The sequence below is a fragment of the Zosterops lateralis genome, assembly GCF_965231275.1.
Source record: "Zosterops lateralis genome assembly, chromosome: 4".
In the NCBI taxonomy this organism is placed as follows: Eukaryota; Metazoa; Chordata; class Aves; order Passeriformes; family Zosteropidae; genus Zosterops; species Zosterops lateralis.
In genome coordinates, this window is record NC_139765.1 from 26299652 (window position 1) to 26326724 (window position 27073).

Here is a 27073-nt window from a genome sequence, read left to right on the forward strand (position 1 = left end):
ATTTTGTGGCTTCCCCAAAGCTACAATGCTCCAGCTTTCTGAGGCCCAAGCCCACACATGGGCCACTGAACACCACCACTTCTTCAAGTCATGATTTGTGTGAGACCTCACAAGGCAATATCCGCTGTCACTGAATGAGAGGAAGAAGTATTAGCTAAATACATCAAAAGAGACTCCGCTTGGCTAATGAGCACATCACGTTTCCTCAGCGTCTGCTGCTGCTCTTACTTCCCCCTGTTTCAGGTGCTGTTTCTGCAAATGATGTACTTTTTCATGTCCAGGTCTGTCCTGGAACTCCTTAAATACTAACAACAAATAAGGAGCAGAAGAGAGACACCAAGTGGTCTAGCTGGTGAAGAGAGTTTGTTTTTCAGATATGAACGGGAAAGAGAATAGTTCTGATCCAAAATCTTTTGGTACCAGAGGGTTTTTTTCCACTGATGTCAGCAGGCTTCAGGGAGAGACCTTCCTGAGAACACAGCACTTGCCGGGTCGGTCCCAGGTGGCAAACTCTGGAGAAGCCATCACAGTCGTAATTCTTTCCCTTCCAGGTCGTTCTGAATATAGAGTCTTTCTGTTCCATATGCCATTTCCTGTCCTCCAGGCTTTGATTTAAGAGCAGTCTTGTATCTATGTAAATATTTACAGGATAGACCCTGGATCCTTTTCAAGTCTCAGTTAATAAAGCCTGTGATAGACAGGGAAAGAGCTGTCCAGCAGTGTGACTCCTTCTAAGAAAATGCTTCTGGTACCAATTAGAGCTGAGAGCAAAGGAATGGCAGAAAACAGCCAGAAGCAGGAACTGGGAAGTCTGGTGTCCTCATTTGTGATCTTCTAACATCTGGCACACACACACATACAGTGCAAAAGCCCATAGTTTGCTATGCTTTTACATTTGTGGTGCAGCATAGCCCACTCTTAATTTCATGTGTCCCCACAAAAATGGCTTGTTCCCCAAGCCCAGAGCTCTCTTTGAGGCTAATGGATTGCGGGAACAAGTGATTTGTGGTTAAACTGATGCTTTTGAGAAACATATGACTAAGCAATATGTTCAGAGGATTTAATGATTTGCAAAGCATGAGAAATGAAGTTTTCCTTCTTTACGCTGTGAATATAAATGGATTTGCATATAAATTAGACCTGTCAAGTGTTTTAATATCAATTAAAAAGTTCCAAATAGATCATTAATTTATGTGAATGTCACTGTTAATTTTATTTATGTTTTTTCCAAAGCAGTTTGAAAAAGCCAGATGCTGAATAATGGGATGCTTGGGGTTAGGCTTGGAAGTCTGAGAGCTTTGTGTGGACAATGTGGTAATTTAGAAAAATGTTAGAACCCAAAAAACATGAAAATACACAGCCACCAGCCCCTCATCAGTGTTAAGCCTGTGCCACCCTTGCTTTTTGCCACTTTCTGCCAGAGACTACAGCCTTTTCCAGCTTGCTGACACTAAAACCTCTGGTTGCTCCTTGACCCTGAAAGGAGCCACATTAAACACTGCTATTTAAGGTCCTCGAGCTAAAGAAGGTCACTCCTGCAGAGCTGCACAATGGGGTGATTGCACACACAGCTCTGCTGTAGGATCAGAGGGCAATCGCCTCCTGATGAGCTGGAGCAGGAACTATTCTCTGCTGTACCTTTTTCCATGTGTCCAGAGGGAAGAAGTAACCTGTATCTTTGCATTCCTATTAGTGCTAGGCCAATGATTTTACCCATTCTGTTCATCCCATCCTTCTATTCTGCATGGCTACATGACAAGGCCAAGAGCACCATCCTCTTTCCTCCCATGCCTGGCTGAGTCCTTCCATGACAGTCGTCGCAACAGAGTAGACATGCCGACAAATAAGAAATGGTTGTTCAAACAACAAAATAAATACAATCAAGCAGTGAAGGATAACAGTAAGAAAAAATAAAGGCAAGTAAACCCAGAAAAACTGATGATAACATTTCTAGCAGGTGCAAAACAGCACACTTCAGGACATTTTAAGTAGTGCAGATGACTATGGAGTTTCTAATGAACCCATGCAGTAAAACCAACACCAGTTCACCCTAGCATGAGAAAAGGCCAAAAGATGGTCAGAACTGTTCAAATGTTTCAGCTGTGCAGCACCTGAGGTTGTGGGATGTGCCCACATACTGCCTTCATGGGCTGTGTTAGTTGACGGAGTTACTGCAAAGGATTGCCCCAGTCTCCTGAGGGTCTCAGTGTTGTTCTGCCAATGCTGGGCACTCTGTGACTGAGAGCCTGGGGGGAAGTGCCCAGTGCTTCATGAACTGGAGATGCAATAAAGAGGAGACAGTAGATAGTAAGGGGATATGATATACAAAGAGGAAGGCAGCACCTGCTGCAGAATCCCACAAACTGCCCAGCAGCAAGCATACATCTTAATGTGCCACTGGGAATTGCCCTCTTCCCCCTGAGCAGTTGGGTCTGCCAACACCAGGTTGATGCATGCTGTAAAGTGCCATCAGGTTTGCTCGCCCAGTGTCTGTGTGTTATGCCCCCATGGTGGAATTCTTGGTTGGAGCATTCAAGCTGGTGTCCCCATCTCACACTGACTGTCAGCAGTTTGCTTCCTCTTAGCAAGGAGATACAAAAGCATTAACTGGACTGTTTGCCACATGTTGAATGGGGAACAGCTGGAGGCAGATGATTATTTGGGTTATTTGCCTGGTGCCTGCATATTTTGTTTTCTTGTTTGAGCCCTGAAAAAATATGTTTACAGTTCCTCCGGAGGCTGGTCTGGGTTAAGCCTGTGTATTGTGCATTGATTTTAAAGACTGGTGTTTTATAACTTTGGAAATGAGTGTCCTGCTGTTTCAGTGGCAAGATTCCATAAATAAGACAGTCTTCTCAGAAATCTCCCTGCCACAGAGCCAGTGGGACTAGGGGAGCAGGAGCAGCCAAAACAACATGCTTCTGGTGTCAGAGAAGTAGATAAGCCTGAGTCTGGTTCCAGTGGAACCTCTCTCTTCTTGACTGAATTTAAGTGGCTGATGTTTATGGACGGTGCTTAAAAGACACTCAGCTTCCCTCACAATCAGCTCCTCAGCTGGTTTACACTAGCATCTACCTTTTTAACTGCTCCATCTTTATCACTTGCACATATCCTCTTGGTTCCTTACTTCTAGGTGTTTGCTTTTATTCTGAGTGGCTGGGCAGTCCTTCTCCCTGTGAGAAAAGCGTCCTTTTCCTCACTGTACAGTGCAGCATCTTTGCTGTGGAAAAGTGAGTTAAGAATGGGCTGGTCAGGAAACAGAGAGGGTGTTCTTGCCAGTTGATACTGGAGAAGCAATAGCAAGAAGAATGCAGATTTGGCCAAGGCACTCGTAAGGAGTGCCATGGGTCTAGTCTTAAGTGATGTGTTCAGCAATTCTGCAGCTTTAGGCTGTGGCAGCTGCACATCTTCTCTAATCAAAGCAAAATATCAGTTTGACATGGACATGGGACCAGAGTCAGGGTTTCACCCCCTGCTTCACAAAATTCATCCCTTTAACACTTTGCATTTGTTTGGAAATCTCTTTCTTAAGTACTGACTAGACCAAAGCCTGTTTGATTTGGCAAGTGCAGACCTGGGGGAGGGGGTGAAGGGAAAAAAACAACACTGCAGCCGATTCATCCCTTCTTGTTTATTCCACTAGAAATAGATTTGGCAGAGCGCATCAGGAATGAACTAATCAGCAGGGAATTAATTGGCATGTTAGTTAAAAGGCAGGAAGGACGCAGTGAACAAATTCATGGCTGGGTGGCTGGAGGGTTCAAGCAGCCAGAGAGAAGCACTGCATAGTGGAAACTGTGACTAATACATGAAGTTATACAGCTGTGCCAGAGAGCCAGCAGTTGAGAGCTGCCCAAAAGAACCAGAGGCAAAGATAATATGGGTGTCCTTGGAGACAGAGCTGTTTTTGAGAAGGGCTCCATCACTCAGGCTTTCCTTCCCATAAGGCTCCCACGTGTGGGGAGAGATGGCTAGTTTGCAGGAGTCGGAGGGAGGGGTAAGAGAGGTACAGCTGGAGGAGGCTCCATGGAAATACTGTGGAAATGTGGAAAGCAGGGAAACGAAGAGGGACACGTCACTCGTCTCAAGCTGAAATGCAGAGGGGGTGGTAAGGGGAAGAACAGAGCAGGGAGGCAGAGATTTGGAAGCTTCATCACAGAAGAACTGGCCTCGAGAGCAAAGGTAATGCTTGTATACAATTCTCTGCCTTCTTTCTCAGGAATATTTTGTTTCTTCATCTGGAGGAAACAGATCCATACACCTCAGAAAGAAGTTGTTGGATTGAGGGACTCTAAAGGGACCTGTAGGAAGAGCCAGGGGATGAAGAAATATGTGCAGACTGGCACAGACGTGGAGGTTGGAGGATTGCTGCCTATAGTTCTTACGGTGAACAGGGTTGTGCAGAGTGAGAGAAGTAGGGAGAAAGAAAGAGAAAGAAAATCCTTAGAGTCAGGCAGACTGTCAGACAGGCAGACATGGAGAGTGCAAGATCTGTGTGTGCCTGTCTAAGGAAAGAGAGGAAACTTCCTAAGAGGAAGGACCAAGCATGGTTGAAGTAAGACAAAAGCAGGCCCACCTGGAGAAGAGGAAGAAGGTGACTATTACCTCCTCAAAACCAACAGTCCTTTAGAGATGTATTGCAGCAGATGTGTGCTTTGCACCTGGATGGCTTTTTTTTTTTCTTCTTTATCCCCACTATGGCTGACTGCTGGCAACAACATCACCCTATCTGTCTGCCATCAGGGCTATCAATCAGATCTCCTTGTTTGACAGGGTGGACAGGCTATTTCAGGGATTCAGATGCTCTTCACTTTCATACAACATCCAGATAGAAAATGAGCACTGTAACTCTAAGTTATATGAAAAAGCACTATTTAACTCAAATTTGTAGCCAAACTTGAAAAATTCAGGATATTGTTATTTCTACATATTGTTATTCTGACCTCAAACCAAGTGTGTATGTCTACCAACATATAGCATTATATCCACACACGTAAACTGAAGAATATTCCATTACAATGGATTTATAACAGACTTTTGAAACAGATGATGGATTTATAACAGACTTTTGAAACAGATGATATTCTAGCTATACCACTGTGGTATTGTAGGATCCAATTTTTAATCTTTTTCTAATTTTTTTTCATTATCTTTCCACAATTATATAATTCTACAAGAATATGCTTTTTTTTTTTTCTTTTTGCTTGGCGAGCTAACAAATGCCATCCGCTTTGCAAGTAGAGCTTGCAAATACTTTGATTGTTCTGGACTCGCAGTCTTGGCAGCTTTCTCCTTAAAAGCTCAGAGATCTTTCAAGGTCCCAGGCTGGGAGTCTCACAGAACTGGCATTAGAAACTGTATGCAGCTACAATATGCTTTTTTTTTTTTTTTTTTTTTTTTTTTTTTTAATAAGAAACTGTGTGGTTTGTAAAACTTAAAGGTCTTGAACCTAATACATAAACCAGAACCTTTTAGTTGGGTGTGTGCAAGTAATATAACCTTAAAATACTGCAATGAATATAAAAGAGATAGAAGCAAAAAAAGATAGAGAGGAATTCCAACAGTCTGCAAAAATAGCTTTATTACCTATTAAGATCCTTTACCAAATAGAGAATCTTAAACATACTTTGATGTTTAAATACCCATTATCACTGGAGTGAGAGCTACACTTCTCGCTCTCGGCATCGGAAGGAGGAGGGTCAAGCTGTTGCTTACTGGGGGAAAATTCACTGTCATCACTAGAGTCCAGTCCTAGGGGCTGCCACCGTCTGCTCGTGTGTCCAGGAATTCTGAGCTCGCCTTCTCCTGCCCTGCTGGAGCTGGGCCGCCGCTGTCCCGGCCCCGCCGCTGCTCCGGGTCTGTCTCCGCTGTAGCCCCGCAGCCCCTGCCCGCTGGGACCTCCCGCAGCTCCAGCTACCGCCAGGGAGCTTCTGAGACATCTCATCCACCAGCCCGGGATTGCTGCTCATCCCTGCCCTTCCAGCTTGGTGCTCCTCAGAGTCCTGCAGGGGCACCGGGATCAGACTGCCCCAGGGTTTGTGAAGCAAAGCCTCTCCTCCATCCCTCCCTGTGTCAGCTGAGAAGGCCCTCAGGAGGTTCCTGGTTCTGTTTTGTTGTTAATGCCATGGTTATTGTTGTTTGTTTGCCTTGTTACACATACTAGTAAAGAACTGTTAATTCCTATCCTTCATATCCTTGCCTGAGAGCCCCTTAATCCCAAAATTATAAACATTCAGAGGGAGGGGGTTTGTATTCTCCATTCCTCCCTAGCAGACAGCTGTCTTTCAAACTAAGACATTCACTTAGAAGTATATTTTATTTCCCTGCAAACTACTCAAAATCCAGAATCACTCTTTAACTTCAGTCTGGGAGTAGCTCAAAAGGAACTTGAAAAAGTTATGAGAGGAGAACAGACCTCAAATGAAAAGCATGAATGTAATTCACTTGTATTTCAATAGTCAAATGCAGGGAAAAAAATCCTACATAAAAATCCTGCAGGGATTGATTAATCAACAACATCTTCTCAAAGCAAGTATGGGCTTGAGCTAACACACTGGGATGGTGATGCACTCAGGAGACGGCGTATGTTCAGAGCAGTCAGAAGTACAGGGAAAGGTTTCAAGCCCTCTTGATGTACAAGAGCAGGCAAGCTTTGCTTTGTAAAGCAATACCTCTCACGTTTGCAGTAGGATGAGTGTGTTCTCCTTAGGCTTCAGGGGAGAGACAGTTCTCTGAAATGAAGCTGTATTTGGTACTAGAAGCAGGTAACCTGGGCAAATGCCCCATATCCTGGGCAGGCATCACAACCCACAAACAGTGATACACTTCAATCATGCTTGACCCCAGCTGTCAAAGTCTGAGGCTGATCCCAAGGAAGTCTTAGGGCCTGTTGCGGTTACCCAGTACATTGTGAGGAAGAATGAGCACTGGAAATGGAGCAACAAGAAACCAAAGGGGTTAATGGGAGAGGGACAGTGATGGGAGTTCAAATACCGGCAGTACTCCTTTGCTTTGAGGCAGGGATTCTGGCTTGAATGGCACAACTGCTGATCCCAGTGGGCTGTGATCAGGGATATTAAGCTAGCTGAGCTCTTTTATCATGCTGAAGTGAGGAATCAAAAAGTTAAAAGATGAAAAAAATATTGTGGAATAATGACACAAATATGTTATGGGTTTTACTCACACCTCTGAGGGTGCAGCCTTGCAGAGACATAGCTAATATTAATTAGGAGACAGCATGATTGAGTGTGTCTTAAAAAATCAAAAAGGTCTTAATAAAGAAGGAAAATAATACAAAAACAAAGGCAAAGGCGAGCACAGTACAAAGACAAGTTTCCTACTTGCTACAACACCTGAAAAGCATGGATTTTTTTTGTTCTCTCTTTAGTACTTAACAGTTTAGGTGGGCTTTTTGGTGCTTGGCCCAATGAGATGAACTCCAGACATTCCTGGAGCCCAGTCCACACTTCTGTGCTGGCTCCGAGACAGTTACAATGAGAAACTCACAGAACCTTCCAGCTACACTTCCTAAAATGTCTAAAGGTAAACTGAAATTCTTTCCCTATTTGGAAACACCTACTGGAGGTGTGGGGTGCATCATTACAATATGTTGGTGTTCTGCCTGCAGATGGAATGTCCAGTGAATCACTGAACCTACCCTGCTCCAAAGGCAAAATGTGATGTAATTTTCTGACAGCACTTCACATTATTGTAATTAATAGTAACAATGACAAAGTTAATATGGTGATATTGTTATTCTCTGCATTTAGGAGTGTTTCCATCCAAGGAGGTGAGAAAGTTCTCTCTGCTTGTCCATCCATGTTGTACCCTGTGCTTTTCAGTGCAACTCTGCAAAAGAGCAGAAGACATACTTAAATCGGCCAGGGATCTGGTTCCTGTTACAGATGACCCCACAGACGTTTTCAGCTAGGAAACTCATTAGTGAATATCCATTTGCTGTCTACAATTCCATCTGAGAGAGGGAAGATTGCTCATTTTCTGTGTGCCTGAGGTACAAGAATCTACTTCAAAGATTATTATTAATCTGATGTTTACCTGTGATAATAAATTACACTAGACCCTCAGGAATGTAGGGAGCAAAGCTACAAAGAAACTGGTCTGTGAGGGGCCCTGCAAACAGAACATGTGGGTATTGTGATTCATTTGGACACCTGATGTTTAAAAAAGCTGGAGCTCAAGCAGGGTGGATTTTAAGTATAAGATGTAGGTGGAATTTATTACCACCCTACTTTTAACAAATAGAGAAAGATTGAAGTATCCCAGCTATGGGGTATTGAAACAAGTGGGAAGCGGAAAAGATAAAGAATGGGCAATCTCTTCAGGAAGTTTTCCAATTAGCTTGGAAGCCCACTGTCTCCCTGATGCTGGCAGCATTTTCAAATAATTTGCAATTAGACACATAGGTGTCTGGTAAGTCCTTTTCCATCAGGGAAGATTAAAAAGGCATATGCAGGGCATAGTCATTCAAAGAAAGAGAGGAAAAAACAGCTGTAAGGGCTGTTGCATTTATCTGAAAAGCTGAGAGGTGAAGGAGGTATGGTGCCAATGCAAACGGTTCCAAGAAGGTCCATGAAGACCTTTTCATTATGAGCCTTGGTGGTATCATCAGACCTTAAAGATCTTTATTTTGGCAGCTCTGCTTTAGCAGGAAGAAAAGGTGTATGCATGTGTGAGACAGGAAGAAGGTAATTTATTTTTCCTTTAAATGAATATTCCAATTAGATGAAGAATACTAAATACAAATTACATCCTGACAGATGGAAAGTAATGATTTTAAAGTATTATGACATTTTCCATTAGCATGGCTATATTCATACTGATACTTTAAATAGTGGAAAAATAAATGCAGTTGCAATTAAAATGAACCAGTGATCAAATGTAAGAAAGGCACAAAGTGAAAGGAATTATTTATTTACTGCTTTATCTGCTACAGCTTCTGGTAGGTTTTGAGATGACTGAATTCTTCCCGGATGGTCAGGAGATGAAGGTTATATTATATTAAAAAAGAAATTTAATGTCCTCATATTTTGCAGTGAGATCTTAGGCTTTCGGTGCATGTACCTGAACAAGAGAATAATTCAGATTTTCTGGATGTGCCTGCTTCTCACATGAGCCCCTCCACCACTGTGACTACAGATGACTGAAATCATCACTAAACTCCATGAATTTGGCGATGCATTTTTGCTGCTTGCTATGTACAATATGTGCATAATGGATATTTTCAGCCAAATTCTAGCAGAACAGCTGTTCATGACTTTTTTTTTTTTTTAATTAAAATGCCAGATTCAACACTGAGGGACTAATTTATTGGGACAGAATAACAAATCAGCATGAATAAGCTCTGGAGAGACTGATCTATCCTCTTATGTTTAGAGACAGTACTTGCCCAGGAGGGCATGTAGGTTAGGGTTGACTTCCTGGGCTTGCAAATGATGGTAAACTTGAAAGAAAACAAGGAGTTAGGTAAGCATTCACATTAGTTCATATACATGGCCTGTTGTCTCTGCAGTTTTGCTCAAGAGGAACTGACCCCCATGACAGCAGGGCAAGGTGGAGATAGTACATGGAGGGTGGTTACCTTTGAGGTTCCATCATTGGGCAGCATCTAAGATATTGCCACTGTTTAGTGGATCAGATGAAAAAGAACTTTTTTTTTTTTATTATTCTGGCCACTACAAGACACTTGATATATTGTTTAATGGTTGTTTACCTTGTTTCTCCCAAATACAAAGTAGGGTTGCAGTGATTTCCACACTTTGTAGTACCTCCTCCTGACACTGCTAGAACAATTGTAGCTATATGGTGCTGTCCCAACACAACTACATAGGCAGCAAAGCTACTTCCCCAGATGTTGCTGGTTGATGAAGCATCTGTTGCTTGAAAAGGAAGTAAAGTTGGTACTTGTGAAAAAGTTCCTGTGCATCTGTAAAACCTATTCTGAACAACATTTTAAATAAAAACATCACCAAAGAGAAATTTGGTGTTGTGATGACAGATGGGAAGTGGAGAAAGAGAAGAAAAAAGAAATAAAGCATTCAGCAAGACTTTTTGTCTCCACAGAGACAGGGGGAAGTCAAGATCCTACAACAGCCATCATGACTCTTCCTCTTTTCCTCCTCTTCATCCTTTTGCCCTGCAGTAAATCTCAGGAGGATTTTCTGGACCAGCATCAGAAATGGAACTACAGAGAAGGCGGTAGGAGGAGAAGGAAGTCACAGTGATGGTTCAGCATGGGAGGCGTTCAGTAACTCAGAGATGCAGATTCACTTACTATGTTCTTGGACTGAGATAGACAGTGCTCATACATGACTGCTCTTTCTTGATTCCTGGGTAGCTGCTGAGACTTCTGGAGAAAAAAAATGGTTTTAGAAATAATTGTCTGAGGTATCCAGTGACACCAGAAAACCTGGGCATCTGGAGGCAGAGAATTACACTGTGAGGGAGAGATACCTGCTTTTTGATTTAGGTCCTCCATGTGTTTAATATTTGGCATTTCATTGCAACTGAGTTGTGATGGGTAATGGAATCAAACTCAGAGCACTGGCTTGTATTTTCTTGTGCTGACACATTTGTTTTCCTCTCTTCCATGGACATCCTGCTTACCTAGCTGACAAGGTCAACATAGAAGGTATTTACAGCATTACTCAAACCCTTGAGAAATGGGGAAATGACATCTTCTGGCAAATGAAGCATACCCTGCTGAACAACCCAAATGCTCTCCTGCCTGAGTTCTCCAGGTAATTCCTCTCACCTAGAGGTGGGATTCAGTCCTCTCCTGGGTGTCCTTCCTTGAGAAGAATTCATCTTCTTAAAGATGAATTTTCATATTTCTCAGCTGGGGGGAAATAAAACACACTGTCTCAGTACCTGTTGTGCTACCAGCTTGGATTAGTAAACAATACACTGCTAATTATTTATTGTGAAACACTCTGAATTGCCATCACTGTATTACAAGAGTCTTTTTGAAGAAAATGCACTTGGCAGCTCACACTTGTGAGAACAGCCTGGAAAAAAATGAATTGTTCTACAAATCCACACATGGGCTTGGCCACAGGTCAGAGAAAAGCAGCTGGCTTGGTCTGTGATGGTTTTTTTTTTTATTTCAGTCTCTAACACCTAGATCAGAGAAAACTATTCAGTAATTCATGCTATCATATTCCCTCTTTGCATTGCAGGAGTTATTAATTGTTGAACAAACTCGCAAAAATTACTTCAATCTCATATTTCCAGAAAGAGAGTAGGCAAGGCAGAGAAAGAAAGAGAAGAAAAGGGAATACTGGGAATTACTAGAAACCTAATATCACTTAAATTTGAATTGTTTATAAAGCAAGTAAATTGCTTTAATCTGAATTGTTTATAAAGCAAGTAAAGCGGCTGTCTTCCATAACTAATTGGTCTCTTTAGGAACAAGGAAAAAAAAAGGTTTGCAAATGTTACATTGAACCAGTTCAAGAGGAAAGGCTAGAAGAATAAAAAAGGCATTGGGCAGGTGGTCACATGGTATCTGTGCAAATCAGGGTTTCAGAAGGATGCTTCATAGATTATACATTGGCCTTTGGCATCAAGTGGACTTCTCCCTCGCTGCATGGTGGCTGTTGTTACTAGCACAGAATTCATCACAACTTTCACATTGACAGTGCTGAAATTCATTGGTGCCTCAGATTATCAGTGGTGATATTAAGTCTTGTATTTGGAATGTTCTAACTTTAGTACAGGAAGATGTGATGAGACTATCCAGCCATATATCCTGTACTGGGCTTTGAATTACGAGTTTGCTGGCAAGGACACAGACTGGTTCATTAGAAATGTTGAGGACTAACAGTACTCCATGGGAATCACTGGCCTAGCCTCCATGTGTACTCCTAGTTAATTATTACTTATTAAAATAAGGTGGTGGAAAGACCATGTTGCTCATGCTGGTCCTGAAGCTTGTGCTTTCCAGGGTTCAGATGGGTCCTTCAGATGAACTCCCATCACCGAAAAGCAGGGTAGCTTTGAAACATGTTTTAGTGGTTGCCTGCAACTCTTTCATCATCAAGGGCCCTTACCCAGCTAGAAACAAAGGTCAGGGTAAATTACTTTGGTAAAGTAACAAAGATCATTGTAAATTAATTGCTCAGAAACACTCCCTAAACTGAGTTATTCTTCTATTTTACTCCCTTTGTAGTCTCCACCCTGTCTCTGCAGCTGTGGACAACCTTGTGAGGGAAGTCCAGTCGATAAGGAAAAGGCTGGAAGAACTGAACGAACGTCTCAATGTCATCAGCAAAACTGTCCTCCCCCTTCGACTGAATGCTCTGCAGAGCCACAGGCGTGGAAATACTCAGCTGCGGAGACTCCTGACACATAGGAGAAGGTTATATGCTCGCAGGAAACCTCAGAGCACTTAATTCTCTACCAGAAAAAAAGGGATATTTTTATTATGTTTTTTTATCTGCTTAAGCCTTTCTCAATGGGAGTGCTAGAGAGAAAAAAGTAAAGCACACATACAAGTCAGCTTTGCTAAGGAGACCAGAACTTCTGCATTTTGTTGCTGTCTTCCAAACCTAGGTCAGTAGGCGAAACCTGTACCTGTTCTTTAATGATAGTTGTTTTGAGTCCCAAGCAAAAAAAAAGTTGACAAGCTCAGTCTACTTGAGCGTGAATACCTTTAGTCTATACAAGCATTCTTTCTGCTTACCAGAGGAAGGTTCTTCTATAAAGATCAGGTGAATTTCTCTCTCTGCCCTATTTTTAAAGCACTCAATCTGAAACAGCTGGGGAATTTGAACTTCAAAAGTGCTGAACAACTGATGAATGCAGAAAGATGGATTAGTGCTTGGCACTTCCAGCTGGGCAGGGAGAGGGAGAGGAAGTTATGTTTCAAAATATAGCCTTTACCTTTTGTCCATGTTCATATGTTCAGATGGTGGGTAGGGCTGGATAACCTTGGTCTGTATATTATGCTTCAACACTGAAGATATATCAATTGCTAGGGGCCAAATTTGAACATCCACCTTCTGCAAAGGGTGTTTTTCTAGCTACCTGGAACTGTGCATTCAGAATGGTGTTATTCAGTAGATATGTTCAGAATTTCCAGCACTCTAAAGCACATTGAACTAATTTTTGCCAAGACCCATGGAAACCAAGGGATTTTTATTTTTAATTTTTTTTTCTTTAAAAACTATTTAGATACCTAATGGCAAAGATAGGTGTCTGGAAGGATTTTCCAAAATAGCTTAAGAGACTCTTCAGTCTCCAAAATCACAAGTAACAATTCAATTGGTGTCTAGTTCACAGAGTTCATATTTTCTCCATATGCCAGCACTGACCTCCAGACATTTCCCAACATCCTTTAGCACAATTAATATCTGTAGAAAATTAATAACCACACTCTCCAAAGACTTTGGTCCCTCAGAGATTACTCAGAATACTCTGCCTTCAGCTTGTCTTTGCCTGTGTCTTCCTGACAATAAAGCTGGTGATAAAAAAGAGTGCATGAATCAAATTATGTGCTAAATGGAGGATAGAGTGGCCTTGCCCTTCAGGTCTCTAAAGATAAATCCAATACAGAGATTTCCATTTAGCATTGCAGTCAACTGTGTATATGAAATGTGTTGAAACAAAAGAAAGAGAGCCAGAGAGGAAAAGAAACAGGTTGTCTTTAAGGTCTGGATGAAACAATTTATGAGAATACAAATAAAGAATGGATTATGTCTAAATGATTGTGGGAATGTCTGGCATGACAGTTGTTTTGAAAACACTCTCCAGTCACAGTGAGGATGCAGGCTAGCCTAGTTATTTAAGGATTCCCAAAGTCTGAGTTTATGGAAAGAAATTCAGTGACAGTACAATAACCTCCAAAAGGAAAGGGGGAAAAAACTAGTTTCATATTAAATCTTCCAGAATAGACCAGAAGAATTAACACAGTAAGAATTTTAGCTGCAACTTGGGAGTTAGTTGAGTGGGGGTGGTATGAGCAGTGTATGAGACAATCTGATAACTATTTCCCTGAGGTAAATTCTCTGAGTTCAGGTTTTCAGAAACTAACAAAACTAACTTGGCTCTCTTTGGCTTTTGTTTGGGAATTTGAAATGCTGCTTAGCTAGAAAAGGGAAAAATCAAGACTGTGAAAAGGCTGATAAAAGGATACAATTGTGCCTTTGTTGAAATTGTCATCATAATTTCTCAGGAAATGTAGAGCATTTTGATCTCAGAATATATTTACATAAATTACAAGGAATAACAGGAGAGAAAGGCCCCTAACTTCTTGTTATTCTGCATTCAGAGTTGCTAGGCTGCGCTATACCAACAGCTGCATCCTTGCACAGACTGTTGATCCCTCCAAGGGATGGTTTGCTTGGGGCTGTAGGGACTGCTGGTTATTTTGGTCTATCTGGAGGAAGAGTACAACATAAATGTTAGCTTTCATGGCTGTATTTTAGACACAAGCATTTTATCAGGCAATGTGAAGTTGTATAAATTGAGGACTACTTGAAACAGAAAGATGAGACTTCTCTAAGTCCCTCAAGTTACAGATGGCTGGTAGTGGAGGCCAGACCAGATCATTGCATACTTTTACTTTATACCTAGATGTCCACCACCAGCTTCTGCCAGAGACAAAGGACAGGGCAAGATGGACCCTCAGTCTAACCCAGGCCATGTATTCCTGATATGTGCAAGTTTGTAGTCTTGGCAAAGCCTCCTCTGCACAATGGAGAAAGTCACCATTTGCTTTAAAAGAGAACAAATAAGCTGCAGCATGCAATGTATATTAAAATTCTGTAATTTCTGGCATAATGGTGAATAAACCAAGTTATATAAATGGTTAATAAATTCCTAGACTGTGACCTTGTCACCAGTGATAGAAGCCCCTGTCAAACACTGTGAAAGCCCATGCCAAGCTCCAGCCCAGTTCTCTGATCTGAACACAGCCTGTTTGCTCAGATGATAACAGCCAGCTTCTTTAACCTCTTTGCCTTTGCATGATACTCTCTAGATGGAAAAGTTTTAGTGTCCTATTTCTTTTATAATTTTATTTTTTGCCCTTTAAGAGGGTAGAAGGGTTATATGCCAGCCTACTTAGTCACTATTCACCTTCTATCTGAGGAGGCAGCAGTCCAGCTGAGCAACTAGAGATGCCTCTATCCCATCTGCCTGGGGAAGCTGGCCCCTGACCCATGGGACTGATTCATGGGACTGGTACGTGATTTCTGCTTCTGCTAACCTCTTCTTAAAAGATCCTGGGTAATGCACTTCCTCTAACTGGCACTTGTCCTTTGACGTGCCTTATACAGCAAAAAAACACTTGTCTACAAGGTATTTAAGTCTTCTGTGCATATAAATGTATCCAGCTACAGAAGCCATCTAAGCTTTCTGTTGCTTCATTTACATGTATTCCTGGTAAAGGATCTGGATGGAAGTTCTAAACACAGGTTTAAAACACCAGCTTGGGTGGTCCGTGGAGGGAGATCAAGTATCATTAGGAACTTCTAAAATTTACCCCTCATCTAAAGCTTACACTATCCAGTGACACAGACAATTTCCTTAAAAAAAAAAAACTATGTTCCCCTTTAATTCTGCTTATTAAAAACCGAAACAAACAAAACACCCCACCAAGCACAAAAGCCCGATGAAACAAGAGGTTATGATGTCTCAATTCTAGGAGCACAGTGCCCTTCCACACTGTGCATGACTGGCACGCTTTGCCAGTACTTCCCTTTTCCTGTATTTCATTTCTTTCACATCCCCTCTCATATTTCCTGTCTCCCAGAGGTGAATACCACCTGTTGCCCGCACTTCATGACTCCTCACACTTCTGGGCGCCCTCCACACTTCACCCTCCGGGGCAGTCGCTGGCGGTGTCCCCGCCCGGCCCCGGCCTCGGGCGCGCCCTGGGGGCGATGGCCGCGCTGCGGGCGGGGCGGCTCCGGCCCTCCCACCCCTGCCAGCGGGGCCCAGCCCAGCCGGCCAGAGCCGCAGGGGCAGAGCCGAGCCGAGCGGGGCAGAGCCGAGCTGCGGCATCATGCTGGGCATGGTGAAGAACTCGCTGCTGAGCACGGTGGAGGCATGGCCCTACCGCCTGCTGAGCAAAGGCGAGAAGGTCTGTGCCGGGGCGGGCGGCCGGCGCTGTTCCCCGGGCCGCTCTGCGCTAAGGCGCTGCCAGGGAAAGCGGGTGTCACCCCCGGGCAGCGCGTCCCTCCTGGCAGCGCCTCCATCCCCATCTCCTTCCCCAGGACCAGGTCAGTTACGAGGAGAGGGCGTGCGAGGGCGGGAGGTTCGCGGCGGTGGAGCTGGTGGGGAAGCCGTTCGACGAAGCCTCGAAGGAAGGGGCAGTCAAGCTCCTCAAGTACGTCGGAGGAAGCAACGACAAGGGTGAGAGATGCTGCCTGCCCCGCAGGGCTTGGCGGGTATTTGTGGTTGAGGCTTGGTGAAAGCAGGATGGATGGAGGCAATGGCACTGCAGGCCCGCCTTGCTTGTGGCTCCTGGCACTGGGGGCCTTTGAAGGGGATGGCCCCTCACTGGATAAAGTAAACCTGCAACAGGTTAAGTCTTACCCAGCCAACTCATGCTATGAGTCCACTTATAAGCCATCTCTTTCAGAGTGAAATCTCAAAAATTATTTGTTTGAACAGAAATGAGTTACCTTGCAGCTGGTCTTACACGAGGACAGTCAGACATGTATCCATCACAGCTCCCTGGGCGAGCAGTAGCTGATGAAATCCAGGGTATCTGGGACAGTTCAGCTCTGTGATGTGCCTTTGTGGGCAGTGAAATAACAGTTATGACCTTGATATTTTATCTGGCTATTTTTATTCATGAAAGGGTAATGAACAATGAGCTTCCTTTCTAATGGTATATTGTAATGTTTTATGGCACTGCTTCCAGGTGATTGCTTCTAATTCTCATTTTACTAAAGTGTTCACATTTTAACCATTCATAGCAGGAGAAAACTACAGAGTAGCTCTGAGGCATACACATGTTCTTGAACACATTTCTCCAGCATCTAGTAGAAGGACTAGTGTAGTCTCTATAGGAGTAGGATGCCGTGAGAAATGGTATTTGCAGCAACAGTTTTGGAAAGCTGATGATTGCTGTTGTTGTAGTAGAAAGGGTGACTTCTGTAACGTGACACAAACACAGGTATGACATCAAAGGGAAAGAAATGAGAAAGATGCCTTGATCTCAACTGTTTTTATGGCTGCCTTATCATAAGGTTTAGATGTTCCCTACTGCTACAAGAAGAGTGAAGAAAACTTGTCTTCAGTGCCATGTGGTACTTGGTGGTAATGAGTAGGGAAAATCATGCTGTTTCTGGAGTGTGGACAGTATGGACAGTCCTGCTGAAAGCCATAACAGCACTGAAGTTTGGGGCACTGGACTTGTAGTATGTCTGGAAGCATTTGGAAGGTTTTAAGAGAAAGCTCCTGTCACCCAGTATTGGCTGTGGGCTCATGACTAAGTGCAGATAGTATTAATTGAAATGCTGATGTTGATTTGTACGTGCTGCTGACCTGCCCTGGAGCTACGGACCCTGCTGTCTTACAGCTGATTTGTCTGAAGAACACTGTCTCATAGAATCACAAAAGCAGCTCCATTAATAAAAAGCATTCCAGAGGGACACTTTCCAGGTTCCTTGTGTGGAGAGAGAGCTTGGCCCAACCAGAAGCCTGATGATGGTTCTTCTGCTTTTCCAGAGGAGCTCACTCCTGACAAGGCGTTTGTTCATATGAGAAGTTTTCCAAAACTAAAATTAGCTTTTGTGAATTCCCTGTTAAGTTTGTGAGTTCCTGAGAATCTAGACTTCTTTAGTAACGTCTGTGTGTCTGTTTCAGGGGTTGGAATGGGCATGACTGCTCCTGTCTCCATCACTGCTTTTCCTGCTGAAGATGGCTCCTTTCAGCAGAAGGTGAAAGTCTCTCTGCGGATCCCAAGCCAGTTTCAAGACAACCCTCCTCGTCCTACTGATGAAAGCATTAAGATTGAAGAAAGACAAGAGATGACCATTTATTCCACGTAAGGAATGCATCCTGGGATCTCCAGTCTGAAGTGATGAGGTCTTTAGGCTGCTCTGAAGAGTAGTATTGGTTTTACAAGGTGACTTGCTGTATAAGGGGTGCATGTGGCAGAGGGAGATGGAGGAGTATGTCTAGACTGAAGACAGGTGTTTTTTGTCACTTCTTAGCCATGGTCACGCTGCACTGATTTGGAATATGCATTTTTTTTCCACTGGGTAAACAAACATGGAGAAAAATACTGTGCCGTTTCATATTGTATGAATCTATTGTTTTTCCCACTTTCTGGGTTCCAGATTGTTCATAGTCATTTAAAATGTTCTTTGATGTGGTTCACATCAAGCTGTCCACTGAAGCCTCATTCAGATGGACTCATACCAGACTCCACCATGGAAACAAGCAGTCACTGCATTGCTTCAAGTCACCTTTAAATGTCTTGGGCTGTTGACTGACAGCCTGGACTCAAATTAGCATCACAATTGTAATAGCTCTTCACCCTGTCTTTACCCTTTGGAGATTCCCCTGCGTACTTTCTTGAACTGTTTTGGCTCACTCTAACTGACTTCTTTCTTGCCTCTAGCTGCTGCTTGGCCTTTGCTCTGGGTGTGGGCCACTTCTGCAATATCAGCCTGTTTTGTCTCAAACGTTGGCCTTGAGGGAGGGTGGTGAGGTGCAGGCTGATGTGGAAACAGTTCCTGTTGGTGGGAGGTTGACATAAACCAGACCCATTTCAGTCCACCCCTTTTAAATAGCATCATGTTCTGTAATTGCCAATTGTCTGTTCCTACCTCCCCTTTTTCTTGAGCTAGCTAGAGTTTGGCTTTCCTTCATGATCTTTCCAGCAGATGGTTGTTCACACCACAGTAAACATGGCTGTTTGACAGCATTGGTGAGGACTGTGGGTTGAGCTGACTTGGGAATAACCTTGTGTTTTAGAAAGTTGTTTCTCTGATATGATGCTGATTCACAGGGCAGAGCCATTCTACTTACTGACATACATGGGGCTGTTTGGAGAGATCATTTTGGGGTCTCCCAATGGATGACTGCACCTTGGCTGTGTCATCCATGAGACTTCATCTGATGAAGTGTGCTGCTTCACAATGAACAGTGCATGTATGAGTGCATGTTGCAGGGCCTGGATGAAAATGCGTGTCTAAATATACCATGGCTATATATGTGGCTCTCTCTCTTCCTTCTGTGCTTTGCCAGGACTGCTCAACACCTCTCTGGTTTCTTTGCAGGCAGTTTGGTGGCTATGCCAAAGAGGTAGATTACGTGAACTATGCTGCCAAGCTGAAGGCTGCTCTGGGGAGCGATGCTGCGTACCACAAGGATTTCTACTTGTGCAATGGTTATGACCCCCCTATGAAGCCTTACGGACGCCGCAATGAGATCTGGTTAGTGAAGGAGTGAACATGTGGCTCCCCGTGGTGCTGCCCTGTACTGATAACGTCCCCACACTATGTCCCTGTCCTCTTTAAAATAAAGTAATAGTTCAGCAGAGGCAAAAAACTATCACTGCCTTTTTCCATGCCTATGCCTTAGTCTTTTATGGACCATAAAAGTCATTCTAGAAGAACACTTGTTGACCCTCCTGATGGTCCTGCTCCGTCATTCCAGATGAGGTCCTCAGCCACACAGACTCTCTTGATATTTCCATGGCTTGTTTTTATCTCCTTTGTGCTTCCAGAGTTCAGTGCTGAGAAAGCTAAACGTACTTAATTGACTGGTGCCTGACAGAAGTCACATTCAAATGTAGCCAGACTATTGGTCTCACCTGGGATGGGCAGGGGAGCATGACAAAAGTGCATACAGACTTTTTTATCTCCTTCATTTTGCTGCAGCTGTAAAATGCTGCTTTTATCTTTGCCATTTCACAAGCAATCTAAAGGGACACAGGCATTGCTGCCAGCACAGCATAGTGAAAATAAACATCCTTTACATTAATTTAGAGTGTGCAGAAGATCAATGCTTCTGTCACGTGTCTGAGAAACGCCATTCAGAGAAAGATCCAGATTCTGTTTGCACCTTTCTTCTGTTTGAGGAGAGATGTTTTGGTGTTTGCTGTGTATTCATCTCAGCTGGCAGCTGGACAATGTGTCCTAGAGACCTCAAGATTGTTTCCTCACCTTCCTATTACTTTTATGTAACATTTCTTTAAAACTAGCCTGAGCAAGGGCCAAAGCAGAAATGTGTGTGGTTATCTAATTGAATTAGAGAAATGCAAGGCTGAGAAGAAAGCAAATGCTTATTACTTGTGATCTGAGGGTGCATTTGAAGAATGATGAACATATGGTGAAACTACCATGGGTGCTAATCTAAAAAACTTTTCTTAAAAGGTGTCAATCTTTGAAGGGCTACTCAGACCAACTGTTTTCTTTAGAGGAGGAAAAGGAAAAACATGGCTGTTCTGGAAAACATGGACTTAGGTCTAATAATGAGTAGCCTTTTGGAAAATTCAAATACAATAGCAAGTGTGGGTCATGTTTCAGGAAGAGTGGCAATGTTGAAATGTCAGGTATCAAGCCAGCAATTTAGTTGTTGGCTCTGCCAGGGAGACAGCAGAATAGTGGGAACACTCACACACCCTGCTACTGGGTGTGTATAATTCGTTACCTTCACTAAAAGAGGTTTGGTCCTCTGGTGATTAAGTGCCCCACAGTTCAGGTGCTTTTCAAAAGCCGTTTTCCCCTGGAGCTGAAAGAGACATTTGTCAGATGGCATCTTGGCTTCTGGCTGGTCAAGCTGTTGCATGTGCATCTACTTTCTGAGAACAAATTTCAGCAGTAAAAGGAAAAAACCTGAGGTTTAGATGTGCTTTCCTTTTCTCTCTTGCTGAGCCATGTAAGAGCTTTGCTGTGAACTTCATGAGAGTTTCAGTCACCTGTGTGCAAGAGCAGCTAGTTCAGGATGGGTAAAAAGAGCAGATATCATTTAATTAAACAAAAAACAAAAACAATGATGGGGAAAAGCTATTGGCTGTGATTAATGATTGCAGTGCAGGGGGGGAAGAATAAAAAGAGAAACCAAGACAAAGAATTAGGCTTCCGAAGGAATTTTTGAAGCAGCAAATGCCCTTTTAAGCTTGTATGTGACTCCAAAGGGACCATTCATGTCCCAGATTATTCTAACCTGTGTGGGTTAAATGGAGGAGCACAGTATTGTCCAGTTTATGCCTTCCCAGGTTTGTTTTGGAGCTTGTGTGGATACAGTCTGGCAACCTGTGGTGAATATCCTTCAATGATCGAAACCTTGAAATTTATCTTGTGAAAACTCAGATGTTATGAATGCCAATAATAAAGCTGGTATAAACAGAGCGGCACAGCTCAGCAGCATGGTGAGGTTCTTTTATAAAATGCATATCCTCTGAAGAGAGTAAGAGCTTCAGACCCAACAGTGAGAGTAAACATCTGTAGGTTCTGCCTGTGCAGCCCTGCTACTGCAGGGCTTTTGCATCAGGCAGGCAGGATAGAATTTCGTAAACATTGTTAAATAATGTCAAAGCCTTATGCAAACTGAATTGCCTTTTCTGTACACACAAAGATGCCTGTGTTTTGTTTGCATTTTCTACAGTTTTGAAATAAATAAAAAATAATGTGATTTACAACTTCTATGCTGATTCTCTGACTTTGTGAGCTCAGTGGGAGTAGTTGATTTCCTAGACCGTAGGTTGCCAGTTTATCTTTCTGTTTGGGGTACTAATCATGTCACAGCATTTATAAATAGTCATAATGCTTTTTCCAATACATCACTATTTTGGGTATCCCAGTTTGGCCCTGCATTATCTGACCGTGAGAGACAGGAGTTGATGAAATAATCTCCTTCATTTGTTCCACCCATTGAGAGGCTTTGAGTGATGTATTTGTGTTAATTTAAGAACAGGGGGCCCGCTTACCTGAGGAAAATTATGTGTTCCTGTGGCTGGAGTTCAGAGGCAGTGAACACATCAATGTTCAGGCAAATACTCATGACTGCTTTTCACCATGATCTATGATCCAGAAATGTTAGACATTTTGTCCCATTGAGGTCCATCTAGCTTAGTGCCCTGTCCCTGTGATGGACAGTAGTGGACACCTGAGACAAGATTATGTGAACAGTATCACTGTGAGCTCAGACCTCCTTTAAATATTTCCCTATCTCTAGTACAATATGGCCCAAGGATTTTTGTAATTGTGCTTGATGGGCCCAGGTAGATTTTATCTCATGCATTTGTCAGGTTGCTTTCTAGAAATAAGCTAGTTACTATCCATGGCATCCTTTTATCCTTCCTTGGTTATGGAAGGATAGAAATATTCTTTGTCTGAGAGTTTCCAGCAGGCTGTCTCTCTGCTCCTTAGGCAGCTGGGTCAGTCAGCTTTTTGATACACCTCTGTAATTGCAAGTGAATGTTTATTTGGACAGCCAGAGTTGCTGTTGACATTGGAGGATTTCCAGCCACCTCTTTGTGCTGGGGACAGAAGTCAGAGGTGTGTTCTGGATTTTGACCAAGGCCAGCATGGCCACAAACACATGCAATTGACTCCTGAACTGATGTTAAAACAAAACAAAAAAAAAAATCTCCATCCTCTGCAGTATTTGTTCTCTGAGAGATTAGAGTGCAGCAGATTGCCTAGAGACTTCCTTGCTTGTGTTTGTGCAGTGTCCTTTTCTGTCTCCAGTGAATGCTGAAATGGAGATATTTTGGTGCTTTTCAGTTGTTTGACAGGGCACCATGATATTGCCTGTTGTGTGTTGATTTAAGAAGATAGTGCTGGGGAAACTGAAAGGTGAATGTTTCTCCATGCTGAAGCCACCCAGCGCTGCTGGAGGTCACCTTGCTGGGTTGTTGGGATGTTGGTTTGTGCATCAGACACTGCACTGCTGCCTGTGGCCCCTTTCCCATCGTCTCACTTGTCAGTGAAGTGGAACAACTCCACAGCTGCCTGTGTTGCCTGCTGGGCTGGACAGGCTCAGCAGGGGAGTGGCCTTGGGAATTATCACTGCCTTCCAGAGACAGAAGTGCCCTTGCTGCTTATTAGCAGCTGGGCAGGGCCCTCTCGGTGCTATGCAAAGTAGTGGTATGATAGTGACAGGACTGGCCACAGCAACGGCTACGTTTAAATAGAGCCAAATTTAAAAGCATAATTTTAAGGGAATTATGTAGATTTAGCTGTGCTGGATATACAACCTTCCTAAGCTACTCCACTTGTTAGTAAGGAATTTTCCTGCTGATATTAACCGTGGCAAACCCTATATATATATATATATATATATATATATATATATATATGTACATGCATATGGGTATAAATGTATGTTAATGTAGTGTGTGTGTGTAGACCAGCTACTTTGATCTACTGGTTGGCTTCTGTAGTCACTGAATAACTCACTAGAGTGAATGCAGCCACGGGGAGAACATTTGCAGACTGAAGTTTTAAGACTGCTAGAATGAGAGCTTTGTTAGCTTCAGAAAGAAATACTTTACTTTGTAGACACATGCCTTAATATATCTAACACTGCATTAAGAAGATGACAGCCTTTATAAAAGAGCTAATTGGTTAAGTTGTCCATATACATCATGCCAGACTTATAATACTCCAGTCACTTTGAGGGGATGGGTGATCTATGGTGAATGAGGAAGCAACATCATTATTTCCCCATTTTCATCAATCCCCCTGGCAAAGAGTGTGTGAGCAGCTATCGTGCTTATGGTCACAAATTTTCAGTTTTGTAATGCTGCCACAAGGCAATGGGTCAGAGGAGGAAGATTGTGGCTCCTAGCTCACGTCATCCCTCCCTATTGTAATTACAACAATACTTCTTTTAGAATAGTGCTCTGAGCAGCAGCTCTCTTTCTTCTGTGGCAGTACTTCAGCCACGCTGAGCTAAAAAAGAAATGCATCTCTTTTAACAGGACCATAAGTAGCTTTGGATGTATAACGTCTCTATAAAACTGCTTGGCAACATGATTTATTAGAGCAGGATCAGTGGTAAAAGTGACTTCTCTGACAGTAATGGATGAAACACTTCCAGCATAGCTACTCTGTCTCTGCTTGGTGCCTATGCCAACAGCAGGCCGGTTTTGTCAGCTCATTCATAATCTCTGCTTTGCTCTCAGCAGAATCCATTGCACAAAATAGGTTTCAGTTATGGTAGATGCATTTTTTCTAGTCCTCTGTGGGAGCTGCTGTAGAAGATGGGTCAGCACAAATGCTGCTTGATTTCTGAGACCCTGTCTGCTTAATTCTACATCCAGACCCTATACCTAGGTGGGTGTTTGGTGCATGCCACTCCCATACCCCTCACTGCTGCCCGCCCCCATGAAGAGAAATTTGAGTGACTGGGGTGAAAGGAGCTGCACTGTTCTTAGACTGAGTGTGAAGTCTGACTGATCAGCAGCCCAAGGTCCCAAGGAAGTCTCAGATGTACCTTCTGTGCAGTCCCTGTGAGAAGACTGGGTTGAGGAGCGTGAATCTAAGGCACAGATTTTTAAAAGTACCAGTGGAAGTGAAAGATCTCAGAAACCACATCCTGCAATATACCATGTGCTGCAACACCCTGATCTGCACTGTGACTTGAATGACCTTGCATGTGCAATGTGACCCTGGCAGTGTGACCTGACTCTGGGGCTCCTTGTGGTGGGACTGCAGAGCCCAGCCTGTGCCATGTGGGCAGCTGCACCACCCACCCTGCCTGTGGCTGGACTTGGAAGCTCGGTGGGTTCCAAGAGACGTTCATGTTTGGGATGTGTCTTCTTCAGCACATGAAAGCAGGGAAAGATTGCCATGGCAACTATTCTCAAGTATTTTTGCAGTGTTTTCCAATCTTATTCATTTTTTTCTTATATCCTTAGTGTTTAATTTAAGGCCTTTCCTAATTGGAGTCCAAAAAACCAATTGAAGTGAATTCTCTGATTAGACAAAAGATTCGGACACCTTCCCACACAACTTGTGAAATACAAGATCAACAGAATTGAATGTTGCTGTGAGTAAGAAGAGATCTGAAATTTGAAAGGCATTGTACCCAGACAAATGAAATAAATGAAGCCTTTTATTTAAAACAAAGCATTGAAATAAAAGATAGTGTACAGCATGACAATTTTGGGCACTCCCTTGCTAACAGATCTTTCTAGGCTGTTAAATCACTGATTGTAAACCTTCCCAATCTTTATGACTCAGCTTTGTGAAGGAACATCTTTCCAAATCAACATGTGCTGGCTCATTGAAGTATCTTCCATGAACTGTAGTATTATTTAGTCTGGGTACTTTGAAGGGGATGGTTACTGCAGTGGTGTTTCTTGGGGGTAATTACTGTGCCTCTCATTTTCCAGTACCTTGCTTCCACTTTGTGTGTCTTTTGGCTGGGATAGAGTTAATTTTCTTCATAGTAGATGGTGTGGGGCTATGCTTTGGATTTGTGCTGAAAACAGTGTTGATAATACAGAGATGGTTTTTTCTATTGCTGAGCAGTGCTTACACAGAGCCAAGGCCTTTTCTGCTTCCTGTTGCAGGTAGGCCAGGGGTGCACAAGAAGCTGGGAGGGGAGAGACCTGGGACAGCTCACCCCAGCTGATAATCCATTCCATATGGTGCCACACATCATATAAAGTGGGGAGAAGAAGGGAGGGGGGATGTTCAGAGTGGTGTTATTTTTCTTGCTGAGGAACTGTTCCATGTGATGGAGTCCTGGTGTCCTGGGGATGGCTGAAACTCCTACCTTCCCATGGCAAGTGGTGAACTAATTCCTTGGTTTGCTTTGTTTGCATACAGGCTTTTGCTTTATCTATTAAACTGTCTCTATTTCAACCCTCAAGTTTTCTCACTTTTATTTTTCTGCTTCTATTCCCCATCCCACCAGGGTGGGCGAATCAGCGAGCAGCTGTGTGATGCTTCATTGCTGGCTGGGGTGTAACCCATGACACACCTGCATGCTGATACCTTTGTATGGGAAACCCAGGCTGTAGGGGAAAAAGAAATCCTGTGGAGGTGTAGGAAGGAGAAGGTCAATGCCTTGGTTGTGCTGTCTCGGGGGAGGGCGGTGTGAGGGTGGGTTGGTTGAATGCAGTGTCCTTGGTGCCCTGTACCTCCCACAGTGGCCCTTTGCTCTGGTGGATGTTGGTGGGAAGACTGACAAGCCCCTTTCAGACTTACAAGCCCTCTCTTAGGGCTTGTGCCACGATGGCTGCAGCACAGTAAATCACAGAAGAGGAACCAGAGATTCCTCACAGATTCTCCAGCCCTGCCTTGAGGCAGACTTCTCCTCCCTACAGCAGAGCCCAGGGAACAAAGATCTTGGAAATTCCCTGCCTGACTCTTGTCTTGCTGTGTTGCCATCTGCTTTGCATAAGATTCTGGTACATGCCTTTGTGGAAAGCAATGCTCTTCTTCTGAGGACATCTTTGGTGCTACTTCCCTGGAGGGACAAAATCCTCAGGCACAAAGTGCAGCTGAGACTGTTCTGAGTGCTCCTCCCTGTCCTAAGGGAGGTGGGGGGAAACAGAAATGACAATTTTATGAGATACTACATCTTGGGAACCTGGTCTAAGACACCCTCAAGCTGGAAACCTGCCTAGCTGATTTCAAAATGATGAAAGCTGTCCTGCAGGTTTTGATCCAAATGGGGTAACAGGGCCTGGAGCAAATAGAGGTGGAAAAAAAATGGGTGCAGTTTCAAGCATACAGGGTGCCCAGGTGTGGTTTTGTTCCTCCCAGGTGTATTTGTTAATCTGCCCCTGTGTTGACCCCTGTGTGGCTTCATGCCACGTCTCACTAGGCATGGCAGTGGCACTGCTCACATGTGGGACAGGCAGTGCCCTGTACCCCACTTTGCCTCTCAGGTGCAGGTGTGGTTTGTATCAGCTTCTAAATGGCTGCACAGGACATCTCTCTGAATCCAGAAATGAAGGCTAGATCTTGAGCCAGGGGAGTAGTTTGGCTGGAGACAGCTCTCCACAGAGCTGGTTTGTTAACAGGCAACAGGAGTTCATCTATTTTTCATCATGATGATGCTATTTCTGACTAAGAGAGAAAAATGCGGGCTTATTGCTGAAGCATATGATTTAGTTTTTGGCCTTTAAAAT

General features: G+C 43.4%; 1 protein-coding gene and 1 long non-coding RNA gene across 3 annotated transcripts; both read left to right on the forward strand.

Annotated features, from left to right (window-relative positions):
- Positions 1–3887: 3887 nt before the first annotated feature.
- LOC310908153 lies at positions 3888–14196 on the forward strand. Of its 2 annotated transcripts, XR_014589787.1 has the most exons (4): positions 3888–4182; positions 10081–10215; positions 10628–10757; positions 12188–14196. It is a non-coding gene; the product is annotated as an uncharacterized lncRNA (long non-coding RNA). The 2 variants fall into 2 exon arrangements; XR_014589788.1 differs by lacking the exon at positions 10081–10215.
- Positions 14197–15954: 1758 nt separating this feature from the next.
- Positions 15955–21607, forward strand: HEBP1 (heme binding protein 1). The gene is made up of 4 exons (XM_083858868.1): positions 15955–16102; positions 16236–16374; positions 17836–18016; positions 19257–21607. Exons 1-4 carry the CDS (start codon positions 16025–16027, stop codon positions 19426–19428), a joined length of 570 nt encoding a protein of 189 aa, XP_083714994.1. The 5' UTR covers positions 15955–16024; the 3' UTR covers positions 19429–21607.
- Positions 21608–27073: the final 5466 nt, after the last annotated feature.

What these genes read in the sequence shown, in the direction of transcription:
- HEBP1 (XM_083858868.1), top strand. Translation starts at nt 16,025, where the DNA reads ATGCTGGGCATGGTGAAGAACTCGCTGCTGAGCACGGTGGAGGCATGG. An exon ending in TGCTGAGCAAAGGCGAGAAG is followed by an intron (nt 16,103 to 16,235) that starts GTCTGTGCCGGG and finishes CTCCTTCCCCAG; the next exon opens with GACCAGGTCAGTTACGAGGA. An exon ending in GAGATGACCATTTATTCCAC is followed by an intron (nt 18,017 to 19,256) that starts GTAAGGAATGCA and finishes GTTTCTTTGCAG; the next exon opens with GCAGTTTGGTGGCTATGCCA.